The sequence below is a fragment of the Dipteris shenzhenensis genome, chromosome 27 (genome assembly GCF_047967505.1).
Source record: "Dipteris shenzhenensis isolate YYH24624 ecotype China chromosome 27, Dip_SZ_1.0, whole genome shotgun sequence".
NCBI lineage: Eukaryota > Viridiplantae > Streptophyta > Polypodiopsida > Gleicheniales > Dipteridaceae > Dipteris > Dipteris shenzhenensis.
Window position 1 is genome coordinate 5,246,051 of NC_141622.1, and position 21,115 is coordinate 5,267,165.

General features: G+C 41.8%; 1 protein-coding gene across 1 annotated transcript; it reads right to left on the reverse strand.

Moving 5' to 3' along the window:
- Nucleotides 1-17,559: 17,559 nt before the first annotated feature.
- Nucleotides 17,560-20,859, reverse strand: GH9A1 (glycosyl hydrolase 9A1). The gene is made up of 6 exons (XM_087398114.1): nucleotides 20,374-20,859; nucleotides 19,384-19,682; nucleotides 18,789-19,247; nucleotides 18,574-18,709; nucleotides 18,294-18,466; nucleotides 17,560-18,207 (listed from the first exon to the last, which is right to left on the reverse strand). The coding sequence occupies exons 1-6, from the start codon at nucleotides 20,735-20,737 to the stop codon at nucleotides 17,806-17,808; spliced, it is 1,833 nt and encodes a 610-aa protein (XP_087254240.1). The 5' UTR covers nucleotides 20,738-20,859; the 3' UTR covers nucleotides 17,560-17,805.
- Nucleotides 20,860-21,115: the final 256 nt, after the last annotated feature.

Genomic DNA, 21,115 nt, shown 5'->3' on the forward strand with positions numbered 1-21,115 from the left:
ATAGATATGTTTGAATGGCATGTATGTTCCTCTCTTTCTCTCTCTTATATATATAGTGTCTCATCTCTAAGATTTTTGGAAAATTTGGTCGGCCTAGTCTAGAGTCCAATTGGGTAGATTGGAGGGGGGAGAGAGGCTTGATAGTGGAAGTGAGAGAGAGAGAGAGAGAGAGAGAGAGAGAGAGAGAGAGAGAGAGAGAGAGAGAGAGAGAGAGAGAGAGAGAGAGAGAGAGAGAGAGGAGTGCACACAATATAGCTACCTGTACACTAATTGTATTGAACCTAAACATGAAGATATACATGTGACCCCTTAGGGTTAGGGCTTACCCCTATGCCCTATGCAGCTCAGAAGCCATGGGGGACTTCTTTAGACTCCCCCCAAGATTGCGTTTTGCTATTGGCACTGCCGATGCAAATGGTCCCTTGGCTGTGGGAGATGTACACAAATCCGTTGCCTCTGCCTCTCCCCAACGCAGATATGACCATGGAAGCTTTGGTGAAAATCGAGCACACACAGGAGCCTCTGGCAAAGTAGTTGGAATTGTCCAATTAGGCGAGCGATGAACTAAATGGAGTAGAGATGCCTCTGAACCCTCTCTTAGCAGCAACAAAGGAGGAGCAAATGCTGGAGGTAAAGATGGAGCCCCTCAAGGACCTGTTGATTAGTAGACCATCCTCAATAAGAAAAGATGGGACATGAAGAGCAAATAACGAACATCTTGAGCCGGCTTCAAGTGAAGAGGATGCTATGGAAGAGATAGAGGAGAGTGAAGAGGAATAAGAAGAAGAGCAACTAAAGGGTACTCCAGCTACTCCAGTTAATCAAGATGACTCTAGCCAAGGTAAGGCCTTCATTGTGGTTGAACACAAGAGGAGACGATCCAAGGCTGCCACTGTATAAGCTAACAACCCCAACCCCAGGGCTAAAAAGGGGCAGAGGAAGAATGTTAGATAAAATATTTTCCTTCTTGACTCTTAATGTTAGAGGGTTTTTAGACCCTGGTAGAAGTGAGGAACTAGCTTTCTGGTTGAGAGCTAATTCTTTATCACCTCTCTTTCTAGCACTACAAGAAGTCAAGACTTGTGTAAATCTTCTAGAGGCTAGACTAAAAGGTATGGATAAAAGAAGAGTGTGGTTTTCCACTTCACATGTGGAGGGTAAGGGTGGGACAACCATTGGTGTCTTATCTCACTACGATGGAGGTGTCACTCAAGTGACCATAGATGAGCATTACCACTTGTTATGCTTAAATGTCTTATCAAAGAGATTGAATTTTCAGTAATTTCTCTATATGCCCCCAATTCAGCAGTGGATAGAAAAGGGCTTAGAAAAGGGCTATGGGAATCTTTACAATGTGCAGATGGTAATTGTATCACTATGGGAGATTTTAATATGGTTGAATGTAAGAGAGACTGATGGCTTGGAAAGGGTACCTATATCAGAGGTGCTGAGCTACCATCATGGGAAGAATGCAAGGAACACTGGTAATTGGTAGATGTGGGTACAACTGGTGACTTTAAATGGTGTAATAGTCAATAGGAGATAATAGGAGGGAGGCCAGATTGGACATGGTCTATGTCTCACACGGTCTTTTGAACAGTCATTTATCCTTAAGAATCAAAGCTTTCTCCTCCCTAAGTTTGTCAGACCATAAACTTGTCTTACTAAGATGTGATTTTGGGTCTGGTGTTAGGGGCTCCTCTTGGTTCAAAGCTAATCCAAAGCTTTTTCTTTTAAAGAGTGAGCAATCTTTGATTGTGATATAATTTGAGTTATGTGATTTGTAGTAAAGCCAACATATAATGGCTATGAATTGCAGTATAAATTTTGAGTTATTTGATTATCAGTTCTTATCTCAAGGTTGCACAAATTTTAATTCTTTTAGAGTTTATATTTAAAACAAGTATTTTTTTAAATTAGGGTTTTGGGCCCTATATAAAAGAATGGGCCCTTATTTTCATTTCATTGTTTGAAGAGCTCTTCACTCCCATGCCCTCCCACTACTAGCCCATGACACTCCACCCTTTATCTCATGCCCTCACCATTTCTCTCACACACTCTCTCCTGCCTCCATGGCTAGGCCCAAGATCAAGGCACCAAGGAGATTGGTAGAGCAAGACCCACATTCAGACTCAGAGACAGAGCCCACATTCAGACTCAAAGATAGAGAGTGAGAGCCCCTCCTCCTCTCCCCCTTACGATCCCTAGCAAAGAGAGAAACTGCAATTCCAGAGGCCAGAGAGGCGACCATAGAGAGTTACTGGACCCTGGTAGAAGTGAGGAACTAGTTTTCTAGTTGAGAGCTAATTCTTTATCACCTCTCTTTCTAGCACTACAAGAAGTCAAGGCTTGTGTAAATCTTCTAGAGGCTAGACTAAAAGCTATAGATAAAAGAAGACTATGGTTTTCCACTTCACATGTGGAGGATAAGGGTGGGATAGCCATTGGTGTCTTATCTCACTACAATGGAGGTGTCACTCAGGTCACCATAGATGAGCATTACCATTTGTTATGCTTAAATGTCTTATCAAAGAGATTGAATTTTCAGTAATTTCTATGTATGCCCCCAATTCAGCAGTGGATAGAAAAGGGCTATGGGAATCTTTACAATGTGCAGATGGTAATTGTATCACTATGGGAGATTTTAATATGGTTGAATGTAAGAGAGACTGGTGGCTTGGAAAGGGTACTTGTATCAGAGGTGCTGAGCTACTGTCATGGGAAGAATGCAAGGAACACTGGTAATTGGTAAATGTGGGTACAATTGGAGATTTTAAATGGTGTAGTAGTCAAATAGGAGATAATAGGAGGGAGGCCAGATTGGACATGGTCTATGTCTCACAGGGTCTTTTTAACATTCATTTATCCTTAAGAATAAAAGCTTTCTCCTCCCTAAGTTTTTCAGACCATAAACTTGTCTTGCTAAGATGTGATTTTGGGTCTGGTGTTAGGGGCTCCTCTTGGTTCAAAGCTGATCCAAAGCTTTTTCTTTTAAAGAGTGTGCAGTCTTTGCTTGTGAAGGCCTGGCAAAATGCTTTTGCCAAGAGCATTTCTACTTCAAAAGATTGGGCTTTGGCCATTCAAAACACTCAAATCGTTCTTAAAATAGCTAGGAAAGGTAGGGCTAAGATCACGGCTCAGAGAATGGACCTTATTTAGAACAATATCAAAATTGTAAAATAGAAAGCTAGAACCAGGGATGCAGATGCTCGACAAGATCTTATTACTGCTAAAAGGATATTAGGAGATAGGAGTAGATCAGATTAAATGACTCCAAGGTTTATTTCAGAGACTAGTGGGTAGGGAGGATAGACAGGCCCACTAAAAAAACATTTAAACTAATAAGAAGAAAGAGACTTTAACAAGAGGCCCCTCTTTAAAAAAGAGCAGATGTCTCTTGTGCTGTATCTACAAAAGATAATATTCAGTTTATTCAACAACATTTTCAGCTTACTGCTATCTACTGTTGTCACCCCAAATGAGCACACATAGAGAGCTAGACAACTATGCCAAATCATTAGGGAGAAGGCTATCAAATAGTTTGATCTACCCTATCTGGAGAGGCCTTTTACAATAGTGGAATTGAAGGACGTAGTTACAATTATGGAAGATGGTAAGACACCAAGAGAGGATGGGCTGCCTATTGAGTTTTATAAAACTTTGTGGGATCTTGTTGGCCCTTACTTTTTGTTACCGTGGCAAGAAGGTTGCTCTCCCCCTTCATATATATGGGGGAATAATCAAACTGATTCCAAAAGAGGGCCCCAAAGATAAGCTAAAAAATTGGAGACCCTTAACAATGCTAAACTGCAATTACAAAGATATTTGCAAAGGCTCTAGCCCTTAGAATACAAAGTAAGATGAAAGAAGGGATTCTTCCTGAACAAAAGGGGTTGATTAAAGGGCACCATCTCCTTGGAGCCATCATCAACATCTAGGAAGGGTGTGAGTATGCTAAAGAATCTAGACAAGATAGATGCTTTCTTAAAGTTGATTTTGATAAGGCATAGGATAGGTTGGAATGAGATTTTTCAATTCGATCCTTGCAAGACATGGAACTTGGTCCATCCTTTGTTTCCAATGTCAAGCTCCTCCTCACCAATGCTTTAGCTAAAATGAATGTCAATGGGGTGACGAGGGAACCCTTCTTTTTGAAAAGATCAATCAGGCAAGGATGCCCTTTAGCCCCTCTACTTTTTGCCATAGTAGAAGATGCTCTTGGTTGGCTCCTCAGAAGTCAAATTCAAGAAGGTAGCCTCCAGGGGATTGAGCTTATGAATGGTACATAGCTTGTATGTCAGCAATTGGCAGATGACACCACACTTACCCCTAGAAATAATGAGTAGGATGTCAGATGTGTTATGGATTGTCTTGATGTTTTCTATAAAGCCTCAGGATCCTTAATTAATCATTCAAAAATAGGCTATGATGCTCTAAGAGTGGACAAGATCAAGTGGTGCTTTAGGATCTGGGTGTCTCAGAATAAAAAAGGGCATGGTGTTTAGGCTTTTGGGGATCCCAATGGGCTTTGAGATAACAATGAAACAAAGGTGGGAGTGATTCTTAGATAGGTTTACAGAAAAAGTTAGATAAGTGGAGAAGCTTTTAGGCAAATTTGGTAGGGAGGAGATCAGTGCTTAACCCACTACCTTTACCCTATGTCTATTGTCTATTTATCTTGCTTGGACATATTTATCAGAATGTGTAGATCTTTTTTGTGGGGTGGTAACAACAAAATCTCCAAGGTAAGATGGAGTTACTACATTAAACCCAGGGAAGAAGGGGTTTTAAGGGTTATAGATAGTTTGGATGTGTTGCCAAAAAACTCTCTACCACATGGGGGTAATCAAAGCTATGTTAAATATAGAAGATGACTAGGCTCAGCTTTTGCTAAGAAACATGAAGCACTTCACACCCTACAGGGCTCATAAATGGAGAAATTATTGTCTTACCTTAGCTATCTTCAATCCTAAACCCTGCAAAACCAAAGGAAGCTCACTGTGGAAATCTATTTGGGGTGCTTTTGAAGAGATAAAAGCCTTTCTTCAATTATTTGGTAAAGGTGCTTTCATGGCCATTGACTCAGTTTGGGTTTCAATAAATTTCATAAACTATATGCTAACTGAGGAGCAATTTAGTATGGAATCTTCTCTGTTTAAGAAGGGACTACAATCTTGGGGTCAGTTATGGAACAGTGAACATTTCATATGGAAGACATGGCAAGAAATTAGAAGGGAATTTTCTCCCACCAACCAAAGCCAGGGACTTATCATGGGTAGGGCTGGAAGGGTGGCTCTGTCCTTTGTATACATAAAGAGCTCAGTTGGGTAGGATGCTCTTCCATACTTCCAATACCAACTCCAACTTTTGATATGGATGGCCTATTCAGAACCCTCAATGACAAATGGAAACTGAAGGATAGTAGAGCTATTTGGTATGCCAGGTTTTGATAGATTATGGGCTAAATAAGTTCCAGAGAAGATGTCTTGTCTTGCTTGGCTTATACTCCACAAAGCAGTTCGGACTAATGCTAGAGGGCTCAAAATAGGAAAGGGAGATGGAAAATGTCAAAGATGTCTTGACTCCATGGAGGATATTTTTCATCTTTTTGTTGCTTGTCCTCATGCCAGAAGAATTTGGAAATTCATACAAATAGAGTGTGGAGAACCTCTTAACTAGAAAGCTATTTTGCTAGGAGATGCATCCGAAATAAGGCATGAGCCTTGGTTCCAAATAAGGGCACATGCTCTCTAGTTCATATGGATCTCTAGAAATAATTTTCAATTTAACCATAAAGATCTTTGTACTAATGCCTTGTTTGCTTCATGGTGGGATAGGAAAAAAGATGCCTTGATTTTCATATAAGTGCCTACAACTTGGAACACTTGAGATTGAATGCTAACATTGCAAGACACAAATGTTCCTGCTTTATTTCTAATGAACACACAAAGATTACGCACTTGCTGCAGAGAAGAACTACTACGGCTGGATCCCAACCCTGCTACTGCTTGTCCCTCCATTCAGATTCCTTCTGCTCAAATGTTGGTTGATGCTACTCTCTCCTCTCAAGTGCAGGCTACTGAGGAGATGTCTATTGACCCTACCTTGGGTGTTTCTATTGTTGTTCTTGCTATTACTATTCCTGTTACTCACCACAATGAGGAGTCCACCAGTTTCTCCTTCCATGTTCCTGATGCATCTCTCAATATTTACTGAGGAATTTACTAGTTTTTGCTATTACCACTCTTTTTGTAAGAGAGTAAATTTGTCTAAGGATAGATCACTTCTTTTGGATAAAGTCTGATGATGTACAAAGTCTACTCAAGTTAATATAAATTACTAATTTTGCCCCCCCCAAAAAAAAGAGCCAAAACCTCCATCTCACAATGACCAAGATCCTCAATGATGCACTTTATCTACACAATATTGAAATTCCCAAGCGATTGTCTGCGATCCTCTCCTATCCTCATCATATCCTCCTCCTATGAGGATTGACGGCATAGGCTTCTTTGTAGCACACAAGTCTAGGCCTAAAGTGAGTGGAAACCCTACATGATACGGTAGTGCCGTGTGGTAGGCCAAAAAAATCAATGCCTATTCACATAGTTGAGCTTAACAATGCCAGATTTAAAAAATGACCACTAAGTTTTATGCCCTATAGTTTTCTTATCATTGCACAATTCAAGCATCTTCCCACTCAGAGCTGTAGACTAGAACATGTATGACTAGCAAAAATTGAGCTGGATCTAGTTGAGCCATGAACGAGAGGGAGCCATTCAAACATAATGAGTTACACTTGAAAGCAACCAAGTCCAACTTCATGTGCACGTAGAAGCAGGCAGCAGTTGTAGCTATCAACATCTTATGGTGGATAGGAACATTTCAAAATGAACTCCCCTACAATCCTGCCTATTTTTCCAATCTTAATTCATATATGAGAAATTGTGTGGAACATAAAATCTTTAGCTTCTGTGAACACGATGCCACCCTTGTTGCGAAGGGTATCCTTTACAATGATAACCTTTACTGGAAGAACTCCATCATCCATAACCAAGATTCTACCCAAATTCCCTACATGTCTATGAATTAGAATTCTAAATGTTCCATACTTCACAAAAAAATTAAATAAGATTGATGAGGAATATTGCATCTCGTTCATAGTAAATGTGAAGAGCATAGAATTGGCCATGCTTACTTCAGTAATCACCAATCTATTTGGCCGTCTAATCTCAAGGACATCAACCATTGCACCAATAGAAAATAGCAAGCCAAAACGTATAATGAAGGCCGCGTGAGATCACCACGAGTTTGACTTATTGTATGGTCACTTGCTACCTATGTGCCCTATCATTACGGGACTCATTATAGCTGAATCAATTGAGTTTTTCTCAATCCTAGTTGCATGTCCACAACTACTTCAAATGTTTTGTAGAGAGGCAACATTTCAAGAGGGAAAAAATTCCTGACACCAAGACCCATTTCTATGCATTTTTTTTCTTTCATGTGCAACATCCCATCATAATAAGAAGAAAAAGGGAATCGAGGAGCTCTTGCTATACAAGTGACAATCTTTTGTGCCTTACATCAAAGGAGGGACAATGATAGACAAAATAGTCATCCTAACTTGCTATTTTGAATGATTCAGTATAGAGTGACACTATGATTGCAAGAATTGAAAAGGTTCTTTCAAATATGGGACTACACTTTGGGCAAGTAAAGATTACAAAAGATGAGAAAAGATCAGGAAAAACATGTAATGTTCCTTGTAAGCCAAGCTTTGGTGGTGTCAAGGCTTTAAAATTCCTTTCTGCAAAGAAGAAGAATAACAAGCTCAAACATGCTAATGAGTTTGATGTATGGAGAAAGTTGCACAGTGCCTGTTGTGAACATGGGGAGAAGGGACAAAAAAGATTGGAAAATGTACGAGTGTGGTTAGCTCTTGATAGCTTGGTACCTTTACTACAAAAGAAAAGGTTCAAAGATGATGATGCACAACGTTTCATCAATGCTCTGAATGACTTTAGCCAGAATATGGAGATTGCTTGGTGAAAGAATCATTTCACACAGTACGAGCACATTACATGGTAATCTCTAAGTTGAACATTGAGATGTGCATATTGAATGGTCCTATACTTACTTATTTGTTTTTCTATTTGGTAGCACATTTTATATGCTCATGAAACATACATGGCATGGAATTGTAAAATCATCGGAGTGTGGTCCACTCAAGGCATGGAAAGATTGCATTGGCAAGCACATTGTGCATATAAAAGAGTGACCCAACATGGGGTGGTAGAAATAAGTCAATCTCGATGGTTCAATTGGTTCAACGGTGGTATAGATGTATCGAAATAAGATCAGCTGCAACAGTAGCATTCAAAGAGTCATTAGTGTCCCATGCAGTGCAAGATGTTAACGTGGAATGTAGAAGAAGAATATACAACTCATCAAATGCAAGATAGAATCATGCAAGGTGGCATGCAACCCATCATAGACAGGGGTGCATATGGGTGGAGACAGATGAAAATGATGGTGTATGCTCTTCTAATGTGGATGCCCATGCATAAGTTCAAAATTTCTTTATAGTTTGAGTTATGTGATTTGCAGTAGAGCCAACATATAATGGCCATGAATTGCAGTACAAATGGGAAATTTTGAGTTATTGGATTTAACTATCAATTCTTATCTCAAGGTTGCATAAATTTAAATTCTTTTAGCGTTTATATTTAAAACAAGTATTTTTTTAAATTAGGGCTTTGGGCCCTATATAAAAGAATGGGCCCTTATTTTCATTTCATTGTTTAAAGAGCTCTTCAATCCCACCTCCTCCCACTACTAGCCCATTACACTCCACCCTTTCTCTCATACCCTCATCGTTTCTCTCACACACTCTCTCTAGCCTCCATGGCTAGGCCCAAGATCAAGGCACCAAGGAGATTGGTAGAGCAAGACCCACATTCCTCCCACATTTAGACTCAAAGACAGAGAGCAAGAGCCCCTCCTCCTCTCCCCCTAACGATCCTTGGCAAAAGGAGAAACTACAGTTCTAGAGGCCAGAGAGGCGACCACAAAGGGAGCAAGGGTAGGGCCACAAACAGAGGGATAGAGGAAGGCCCAAGAGGATCAGGTTGCAAAGACTGAGGGCTCAGAGTGCACAGAGGTGAGCACGAGGAAGAGCAATAGTGAAGGACAGAGTGGAGGACCAAGACGAGAGCAGAGGATCGGCATCCAGGCCCACGGGGGAGACAAGACCCACCTCTAGGCCCATGAGGGAGAGGACACCCACCTCTAAGTCCAGGGCAAAGGAGCCCTCCATGTCTAGGGCAAAGAGGCCCTTCTCCAGTGAGGAGATACAGGTTCAAGCCAAGGATTGTGGCACTTCGAGAAATCAAAAATTTTTGAAAATCTATTGATCTACATCCCTATGGCAAGCTTCGCGAGGGTGGGGGTGGTACGCGAGGTCATGCAAGACGTCAACAACAGTCCCATGTCTCGGTATTATAGGCATGAAATTGTGGAGGCTCCACAGCATATTTCTAGAGATGCCTTGCTTGCCTTTTAGCATGCAGTTGAGGCCTACCTCATAGACCTCATGGACAACATCCAGCTAGCTACAATCCATAGGAAAAGGGTCACTGTGTGACTGCAAAGGATATGCAATTCATTGTGCATCTTAGGGAGTCCAAAGGCACTTAGGTTTTTTGTATATAGGCCTTGGCTAATAGTTAGGGTTTAGTGGGTGTATTCTACCTTTGGGCATTACTTTTGTATCATCCTCTTTTGAATATAATAAAGTGTCCTTTTTTGCATCATCTTTGTATCTCCAATCTCAAATTTATTTTCATTGTATTTGCAATCTACAATTTACTTACATGCAATTTGAAATAATAAATAATATTTTTCCTTTGTGTTTGCAATCTCAATTTACTTACATGCAAAATGAAATAATATTCAGTAAACCTCAATGGAACATGCAAAATGAAATAATGCTCAATTTTACTTACATGCAAAAGGAAACAATATTCACTAACAAACAAGAACATAAATTGAAAATCGAATTTTGTTGACTCAAAGTGGTATTACAAAGAACTTGCACTTTAGGGCACATGTTACTCTAGCCTATGCTTCTTCTTGCTTGGTTCATCTCCCTTTTTAGCTTGCTGAAGAAGAGAGGGTTGCACAATTTCATTTTCTATGGCTTGGGGATCCATAACACAAGCTAGCCCTGCAATAGATATGATGCTATGGAGAGGTCCGAACCGTGTATCTGAGAACAAAATATAGCTACATTACGCCTAATCAAAACAACACAATCCACAAAAGGATGGATGGCCCTCATCTTCACCATCCAACTAAGGACCCTGAACTTCATAATATTTAACTTTCCATCTAGCAATATTTGTTGATGGAAGACCAAAATGTGTTGAGCCACTCTGTTAATCTAGTGGTCAATTGAAGCCATTCCCCCACCAGAAGATCCTCTAGTTCCACCTTGCATCCAGCATATTCATCAATCCACAAGATATCCGACAACCAACATATTACATCAAAACCCTAAACCATAATTTGTGATTATATAATTTAAGAAAACATCTTTTTTAAGGATGAGATTTTCTTGCATAGGGAAAATCATCTATTAAAAATATCAGCTCCATGAGGCCGAGGTCCATGTGCATGATTTATAGAGTAAAAAACCTACAAAAATTGGGCCCTGGCCGCACGATGTCGGATTTAGGGTTTACAGGGGGTTTTTTACTCTATAAATCATGCACATGGAAATTAAGACCTCAATGGCCTCATGGAGCTGATATTTTTAATAGATGATTTTTCCTATGTGAGAAAACCCTAATCCTAACTTTGTCCCTAATTGGTTGAATAAAAACCCTAAACTTGATTTTACCTCCTATGTGAGAAAGCACTAAACGTAATTTGTCCCCAAGTGGAGTTTCAAGGGCATGGGTAGGGGTATGGGAATGGAGAGTTTAATTTATTCAATTTCAATCGATAGGGAATAAAAATAGGGTTTAGGATCTAGGAAGCAAAACCCAACAATTTTTTATTATTTAAAACCCAGGTTATCCTATAGGTGTACTAGGTAGGTGTCTGAATTTTCAGTCCAAAATATGCACTGTAAGCCCTAAATCCGACATTGTGCAACCAGGGCCTACTTTTTGCAAAAATTGGGCTCTGGTCACACAAGGTTGGATTCAGGGCTTCCAGAGGGCATATTTTGGGCTAATAACGCATATACCTATCTAGTATACTTGCAGGATAACTTGGGTTTGAAAGGAAAAAAATTTGTTGGGTTTTGCTTCCTAGATGCTAAACCCTAATTTTTAATTCCCTACTACTTGAAGACACATGGATTTTTACTAGTGGATGTAGAAGGACCCTCGGGTTGGTCGCCAACATCCTCATCAAACTTACTAGTTGCAAGGAGAATGGTAAGGGCTGCATCTCTCTTGATCAAATGAATTGGGGAAGATGAATCATCCCCGATGGGAATAACATATGCACGGAGAGAGACAGGGACATTATCCATGGCCCTAGCTAGTGTCTTCTTGAAGTTAGCCTCTAGTGAAAAGAGCTCAAAATATCCAATGAAACCCATTGGTGACGGGAGTTAGCAATCGTGAGCAATAGATTGCCCATGGATAAGTCTATCAAAAACCTGAAGAGAGGGATTATCGGCAAGAAGGAGAGCTCTCAAATGCGACTCAAGACAGAATGCCCTGATCTACGGAGGCATGGGAATCAGTGGATGAAATCCATTGGTCAAACGCCTCTCTAGGGGAAGCCATGAGTGCAGGAGGATGCTCGAGAAGATGAAAGAGAAGGATATGGAAAGCAAGGTTACTCAAGAGTGGGAAAATGACAATGTAACAATGACCTTAGAAGTGTACTTTATAAAAGGGGCATTGCCCTTAAAATGATTTTTAATTAAAATATTTTTATATTTATTATTTTTACTTTGGAAAGTCTCTCTCTCTCTCTCTCTCTCTCTCTCTATCAATGCCTATTCATACATCTAACAATGTCTGATGCCTAGGTACATTATTTGTGTTCCTTTGTTCTCTCTCTCTCTCTCTCTGTCTCTCTCTCGCTCTCTTACACTCTATTGTTATCTATCTTTCTCCCTCTCTTATTCTCTCTCTCTCTTGCATAATACAGATATACAAATATCCACACAGATTTAAAATTTCAAATATTTAGCGTTTTGTCATTCATAGACTGTAGAGAGCCATCAATCTAGAGGTGCAAACTTAATAAATGCAATCTTAACAATGAATGAAACAACAGTTTGTATTATTTATGATTTCTGTTCACACATGTAATAATGCCTCATGGCCAAATGTATTGTTGAAGCACTAAGGATCCAAGCAACTGGATATTATGAAATCCCTGCCATCATGACTCTACTATCTCTAGAGTATGGGGCGGTCAACAATTCTTACAAAGGGTACTTGTCTCATCCCTATATCTAACTTTGCGATTATCAAGTCTAAAATAATAATCCTGGGGAGGGCTTGCTATTGCCAATTGCAATTCTTCCCTAATGAATCCCATGGTCCACTCCTCTTCTAATTCCAACATCAGATCAGGATGTCCTTACCGAGAAATTAATACCTCGACAATGGGACTATGAGTGCCATCGTGCAGATCATCCATTACTTCCCATTGCAGGTTCTATCCATCTAAACCTTTTATATGTGAAAGTCATGCAGAGAATTTGCCTTCCAATGAAATATTTGCAAAATTTGGGATCTGTTAATACATACTATCCTGATCATTTTTTTCACAAATAAGAATTGTAAGATGCACTCACCGAAATGTCATATCTGAAATGTTCTTGTTGTCCATCTATTGTCAAATAGCTCAGACAACCAATCTGATTCTAAGCTCTTGCAAGTGCAAGTAATCTTTGTTTTCCTTAATTGCCTACAACTTGCAAAGAAATCAACAAAGCATGGAAATGAAAGAGAACAACTCAACCTAGCATTTCTTCCACCTATAGTTGGCTTCATAGCATTTCTCACATCATTCTATTTCTATATGATTCACCTACCTCCATGCTTGGAAGAAGCCAATCTGAACTGTCAAAAGAAGGCAAGGAAAGAGATTCTAATCTACCATACTGGCCTTTTTCATCTGGCACAATGAACATTGATTCACAGAAGAAGATCCCATTCTTTTTTAATTTTGATCGTGTGCAACCTTCATACTGAAGTATCTCGATCTCACCAAGGAGCTGCAGGTTCCCACTCTTTAAAGTAGATGGATATAAATCTATAAAAACAAATACAAGACATAAAATAGTTGTGTCAAAGTCCCCAAATAAATGCAAATACTCTAAAATGCAAATAAAGTACTAGTACACTTTGAAAAACTGCCTACGATATGGAAGCCTGCATTCGGATGCATGTATATGTATGCATGGGTAAAGACATGCTGAATATATACTTGCGTCACTGTGTTATTGCCAAGAGAACTTTCAAAATCTAAGATCTTTCCCTTCCAATGTTTTGAGATGTCTATTGCATCTTTCCAACCCACTTTATAGCACCCATGACTAGTGGGTTGCATTGTGATCAAATAATATTTCCTCTGGAGCTAAGGAATCCATTCCCAATGCTCATTCTTTAATACAATAGACTGTAAACTACTTTGATATCTATCATTTTCTACTTCCATAGTTTTTGCCCCTATACCATATGATTAAAATTAGCTCTTTCAACCTCTTTCTACTTCTATAGACCCTCAAAATATATGTCTTCTCTTCTCTCTTTCTTTGTCCCTCTCTCTCTCTCTCTCTCTCTCTCTCTCTCTCTCTCTCCTTTTACTAAACCTCTCACACAAACAATATTTCAAAATACATAGAATACTTCTCTCTCTCTCTCTCTCTCTCTCTCTCTCTCTCTTTCAAGATACCTTTCACACAAACAAACTGGAAATAATTTTTGAAATACTTAGTTTAAGATATGCTCTCTTCCTACTCCGTTTCTCCCTAGCCCTTACATAAACAAACAAAACATTATCAAGATCATATCTCTCTCTCTCTCTCTCCCTCCCAAAACTCTTTGATTAGTTTAGGATCTCTTTTTCTTCCTTCCTTCCCAAATACTTCTAAAACATAGCAGTTTGAAATACAATCACTGTCTCTCTCCCTCACTCATCCCCTCAAATATAAAAAAAACATAGGAGTTCAAAATATAATCTCTCTCTCTCTCTCTTTTCTATGTGAAGACCAATGAACAAATGGGTGATATCTTTACCAAGGCATTAGGTAAAGATATGTTTGATAATTTTAGAGAGGCCTGAGCTTGAGGGAGCCTTTGATGATGTGGCTTCTCGAAAGCATGGGTGTGAAGAGTCTTTGGGACCCTCTTGTATAAAAGGTTGTGAGAGAAGAGTTTTGTTGAAGGGCGTCCAAACACATTTTTTAATCGTGAAGCACCAATGACGTTTTTTTGGGATATTTTGCAAAAAAAGTGGAATTTTCCCTAGATTTGGGAAGCCTGTGTTACAAAGAAGTCCACATGGCATAATCTCCTTCATGGATACCATTTTCCCTTATCCAAGCCTCTTATATTTTAGTAATTCTCCAAAGGACCCCTTTTTGAGTCCAAATTTTTTGTAATGAACCTCATCATCATAGATCAATATACTGAATGGTCAAAGTCCCACGGAAATATCACAAGATCGTTAGCCAAAATTATCACGTTTAACTAGCTCAAAATCCGTCAACTTTTAGATTAATGAATCAGATCTGCAAGCATTCTTCATCGTTAAATCGACTCTACACACCTTTTAATCCACACATGCCACTTACAGAAGTATGCAGAACTGTGGAGTAATGTCATGTATCCACATTCACTATTCCAATTAACCGTTTGATTACATGTAATCACCACAAGTAACAGTTATATGAATGTTGAATGAGCACACCATACAGAATGAACAAGGGAAGATGAATCCTTTTGTATGTTTTCATTAAGTTCCCTTTTTGGGTTTAAGTAGTTGCAAACAGAAGCACTAAGGACAGCAATGTCAAAGAGAAGGGAATAAAAAACATTAAGCAAGCAAGGAAAGATGGCCTGCACATTTTGCTCCAACCTGTGGAGTACTATTACTGAAGGACCTCATGCCTTGTAATTCCAATGCTTTCCTTGTCATGAAAATCAGTGAGCTATCACAATATGTTGACCATTGATTCGCATTCGAAGGAAAGCCGTGGCAAGTATGAAACCTTTAAGGCCCGAGATGCTTCCTATGCTATCTACATGCAAGTATGACTGTTATGAAACGATCACCTTGCATGGGCCCTACATGTCCCGCACACCTACGTTCTCCAATTGAAAGACGTGTTCAAGGTCGATGGATTCTATAGAATAGAGGGTCCTGCTATCACTAAGAAAAGCCCTGGTGAAGGTGGAACATGTACTGTATTGTTGCATGTGGACACAACAACCAGTGTGTTGGAGAACCCTTTGTAAGCACCCTATCTTTTGTTCCCGAGAAGGCCATAAGTGTATACGTGCCATGGATCACCCAACAGATGCAAACGAGAAGAGTACCTTTCACTTCTGTCATGGAAACTATTGTGTCATGGTTGTTACGATTGATGTCGATGGCCCCTTATCTGAGCAAATCATCATAGCAAACAGTCTAAATCATCATAGCAAGCACTGACAGGTTCGACCTAGGACGAGATGATTCCACAAGGTAAGCCGAATGCGACACACGAGCCACAACAATGCAAGCACGATATAATGCTAAACAAGACATACTATAAGATGCTGCAAAAGCTTAACTCCTAGTAATGGGTCATTCTGGAATACATCATGTTGAAGAAATGGTTGCATCCTCACAAGCGCTTCCACCTATTCCTCTCAAGAGAAGACGGCACGAGTAAAACATACAAACTCATGCTATTGGTTCAAGCACTACTATGTTGATACTCGCACAATGACACTTCTGCCATTGAAATGTGTAGAGCAATGCTACTAGCATACACGGGAAGAGATGTGCACGCTATCGGAAGCATAACCTTCCAAGTTTCCATGCTTGCATCAACATACACCACTCTCAATTGATTCATCGAAAACCTTGCCGTTAATGCACAAACACTCGGAGTTACTCTCGAGGGGTTCACCTCAAAAAATTTAGTATACCACGTGCATTCCAAAGAAGAGGTATTTTAATTCAACTTTTGGCAAAATTTTAACAAGATTAAATTAACAAGAGGGTTTTTAAATTCAACTTTAGAAAAAAAATCCATTAGTTCATAACAAAATAGGGGTGGTTTTATTAGGAGAAAAAAATTAGTTGAGGAATTTTTTAATACCCCTTGAACACCCGTGATACATAGGTTTCTTAGTAGTGCACCCCCCGAGGAGTTACTAGCCGTAGACAAGGTCAAATAAACACTTTCATCGCAACAAACATACGCTTCCGTGAGCCATTAGGTTTTACTCAACAGATATGCATCTCCTATGCACATCTTTTTTTGGAGATCTCAACTACTTTTTTGAATTGGATTAACAAATGCATCAAAACAACTGAACATTCCTTGCTCTCATCAACAAGATCAAGGTCGGTCTACAAACCGATGCTGACCTTGACTTCCTAAACCACAAACACCTCCGCGAAATACCAAATGTCAACCAAACACCTTGTTCTATATCTTTTCTACACGAACGCTTCCAAAGACAACCACAACGAGTACGTATTCAACACAAATCAAGCACAAGACATGTAGCAAGGTAATGTAGATCCCAACAAATCCAACGAACACTACTCGGCTACATAAAGAATTATGAGATGATTATAGAAATACATTCATGAACTTTGAACGCACATAATGGGATAGTCAATGGTACAGATGGAATCTTCTACGATGTGAATGTGCAATAAAAGCCACATGTGATTTGGATCAATTTCAAAGACTGAAACACGAGCACGCAAACATGATCTGAAAACAAGTTCCTCTATAGAGACAGCACACCAAGAACCTAGTCCCCCATACTCCCTGTCGTGCTTGAGTTCTAAATTGGGAAGAAGAACAAATCAAGGAACAATCGATGCAACCACCAACCGCAAGTACAATACATTGCCCAGAGTCTCACAATGGACGTGCTTGTATTTGATCCATGTAATATCAGAGCAAATGGCCTAAGTTATATCAGAGCACAAACCTTTACCTCTTGTTAAAATTGAACATAAACAAATCAAAGTAGACAAGATGGTGCAAAAAGAGTTTACAAAGCCTCAACAAGGTTGAAGACATCTTCTCCTCTCAAAGTACGATCGCTGCAAAAATCCTTGCCTCCAAGAAACACACAGATCTATCACACACAATACAACTACTCAAAGTATGATCGCTGCAAAAATCCTTTGCCTCCGAGAAACACACAGATCTATCACACACAATACAACTACAGGGATTTCAAGTCATTTCAAGCAACAAAGGCCTTGGCATTCCCACTTACTACAAAGAGGACATCTCTCCTTTACCAACACAGTTCATTCGGCGACTCTCCTTTACCAACACAGTCTACTGGTCCAATCACTCCCTGCTTTCTATAGACATACAATAGCCACGTCACACCCTCAAAAACTCCAGTAATTCATCTTGTTTTTTTTGGGTGAGCATCCAGGCTACGCAACTGTCAGAGAGCCGACCGTAATTTTGTGAAACTAGTTGTGGAAGCAAGAGATATATCTAGTTACGCATAGAGAAGACTGTGCTTTCAGCAAAGCTATAGGCCGAAGGGACGAGATCGTGTAAGCAAATAGTTGTCGAGGTCAGGGCTTCCAGGGAGCAGGGGGCGGAGGGGCGTTGGGGGAGAGGGAAGGGATGGCGGAGAAGATGGTGTTGGAGTCGACTCCACCGGAGTCACCACCGGAGAGGGCGATGAGGGCAGCAGCCAGGACAGCGTTGCCTGCGATAGTAGGTTCGGTGAAGTTGTAATTGGAGCGGACGTCAGCGAATTTGTCGTGGGCGTTGGGTCCTCCGACCATGGCGCCCAGTAACAGATGCGGGTTGGGGGACCTGGCGTCCCTGTAGTTGTAGGCGGTGGTGCATCCTCTAGAGCTTTTGCCCTTGGGAATGGATGCTCCGCGGTGGTGGGCACGAGTCGGGTAGCGTTTTCCGAAGCCCACCACGTAGCTCATCTTCGCCGGATTGCTGCCCAGGATATAATCCGCCTGCAGTAGCGACGATCATCATCATCATCATCATTTTCATTTGATCAAAATCGAGATAACAATCGTACAATCGAGCGGCCTCTCACCTGCGATCTGGCAAAGTCCCTTAAAGCTTTCTTGACGAAAAAATTCGGTCCGCAGTTCCAGCCCGGCACATCCGCCACGCTCAGATAATCGGCGTACACTGCAGCCAGGAACGACGCACTCGCAGCGTATTGCAACGGCTGAGGATTGCCGTAGTTGAACTCCATGAGCCCACCTGCAGACCCAACCGTAGGAAAGATGGCACTTCCGTCAACAACAATTACCTTATCAGAGATTATCAACGGTACCGATTGTTCTTTTCCATTTCAAAGACTCTGCTACCTTTTGTTACGTTGAAGACCTTGAATTGGGGGAGGTAGGAGCACATGAAGAGGTTGGTCTCATTGTTGTATTGCCGGAGAACTTCCTCGTAGGGATAGCCGGGGCTCATCATCATCCTCAATCGAGTGAGCAGTACCTGCAAACCAAGAGCAGCAACAAAATTATCACAACACTGACGGAAAATGCCATCGCTGGCGGAGATGATGAATCCTTGCCTGTGCACCAGGTAGCTTGTTGTTCCAATCGAAGACACCATAGTACTTCCAGCCTCCGCTCGCTCCTGCGTGATTTGCAATCCCCTGCGTCGTGGCCAGCTGCAGATAGCTCGTATTCCCGGTAGCGTAATACATCCACGCTCCCCCCCATATATACTCGTCCCAATAGCCGGTAGAATTGTAAAACTGCTCCGCATCGGGTATGGACTTCGAGTACCTTCCCCTGCTGTCCCTCGAGAAGGCGAACAGCACTCTGGCGCCACTGACAAGCTTGAGAGAGTATGCGCGATTGTCTTTGAAAACTATCGACGCGGCAGCCAGAGCTGCTGCCATCTCCGCGGCCAAATCGGAACAAGCACCACAGGAGTAGGCATCGCGAGGGTAATCTATATCCTCTGGCCTCTCCCAACAATAGTGATCGTTGGGAGTCTGTGCACCTGGAGCCCCGCCTGTGCCCACCTGATGTTCCATTTGCAAATGTCGAGAGTCAGGATCTCCCTATACTACTCTGTTTCTCAGCCCGAAATGGCAAAGCCCAAATCCAGTCGTCCCTTGCGTATATACACAGGTGAAAGAAAAGCTTTTTCATCTTTACCTGTCCCCAGAGAACACTGATTTTTGGCGCCGATGCATTGAACGTCTTTAGCATGTAATCGGTACCCCATTTGATCAGCTCTTTGACATGGTCTAGCTCCCCGATGGCTTCGTACTTAGCACTGTACTCGATCACGCTCCAGCTTAGCATCGTGATCGTAAACGCACCCGGAAATCCAAACTTGATGGCATCTCCCGCATCGTAGTAACCACCCACCAGATCCTGGCTCTGTGCCGATCCGTCTTTAAGCCCAGAATTTCCACGCCACGACACATTGTTGTGCTTCGGGAGCTTGCCAGCTGCAAGGAACAACACGTTTCCCCCGTAAAGCTAGAGCAAAGAGCCGAAAAGCAGAAAATGCCTAGCGTGACTTACAGGCCACGACATTGATACAGTGATGATAGTGTAAAAGCACCAGCCATGTGTGACGCAGAGGGGCGGGACATTCGGACAGTAACAACAAGTTCGACGGAGTCCAGAGTCTAAAAGTGTCTCTCCAGCATGGTGCATCACTGCATCCATCTCTCCAGCACCTAAAAGAAGATGACAGAGAGGGTAGTAGTGTACCCACCCCACCGTCCACAAGATCAACACAGACGAGCTCTGTTCCCAAGAGTCAAGCCTAAATTGACCCCTCGAGGCATGCGGATCTGTGCTCGATATCTTCTCCCAGCTCACTCCCTCCCCTCTCCATCACTCACAACCTGCTCGCAGCATTCAGTGTCAGCCACGCACCTGCCTATCCAACTGTGGCCGGCCCCTTTTCAGTGCGTACCTATCCCCACTACTCACTCAACCTCAACAGCGCCGGTGTTCTCGTTTGCACCTTTCCAACTCTTTCCATTACCCATAACACAGCAAAACCACGCTGCGAGTCGTTCGGGGCACCTGGCCTCCCAAAGAAACCTCACAAACTCACCAACCTTCACTGCATCGGAGAATTAAAGAAGCCCTGGCGACCGCATTGTTCAATAAAAAGAAACAACTTACACTTCTGTGCATTGAAGAACATGAGAACCTTGTGCAACGCCTGTGTATAGTTATCCTCCGGCGGTGCCGCTGGATGATGGTGCGGTATAGTCTTCACTATCAAGGTCACAAAACCAGCAATGAACGCTGAAACGAGAAAGCCAACAACGATATAGCAAAATAGTTTCCTGCTGCACACTATGCATCCCAAGTCGACATATTTCTTCTTCTTCTTTTCACTAGGCCCCAGGAGCCAGCTCTGCTGCGTCTCTTCCAGCCTTTGCAGGGCCGCTCGGTCCATGTCCAGGTTCCGGCTGCGATCGTCGTCCGTGGCGGAGTCCATCGTGACGTCGAAGGACCCGCCCCATGTATTGTGGACGTGCATGCTGGAAGGTGAGCTGAGCTAGGCTAGACAGGAATGGAAGGGGGGGCGCGGGGGGGTATGTGAGGGGATGCTTGCAAGACAAGAGCTTCGGAAGGGGGCAATGCGAAAAGGGACCGACGCCACAAGCTAATTACAGAGGCAGCAGAGCAGGGTTATTAATATAAGTCTGTAGCAACAAACAAGAAAGACAAGCTAAGGCTGCGCTGGGGCAGGAAGCGTGGGAGCCGGGAGGAAGGCAAGTAGGGAAAGCAACCAAGAGACAGGGAAAGAGGCACAGAAATCCCGTCGGAAGGAAGAAGAAGGGAGCTCCGGAGAGAAAAGCAAAGAAAGTGTGTGTGCTGTCCAGTCCAGTCCAGTGGGTAATGGGTAGGGCAAGGG

Bases quoted from the DNA above. Each gene is read 5' to 3' on its own strand.
- GH9A1 (XM_087398114.1), bottom strand. From the start codon at position 20,737: ATGCACGTCCACAATACATGGGGCGGGTCCTTCGACGTCACGATGGAC. The intron at 18,710-18,788 runs GCAAGGATTCAT...CTTGGTTTGCAG, and splicing joins ACAAGCTACCTGGTGCACAG to GTACTGCTCACTCGATTGAG. The intron at 18,467-18,573 runs GTAGCAGAGTCT...TTGGGTCTGCAG, and splicing joins GGTCTTCAACGTAACAAAAG to GTGGGCTCATGGAGTTCAAC.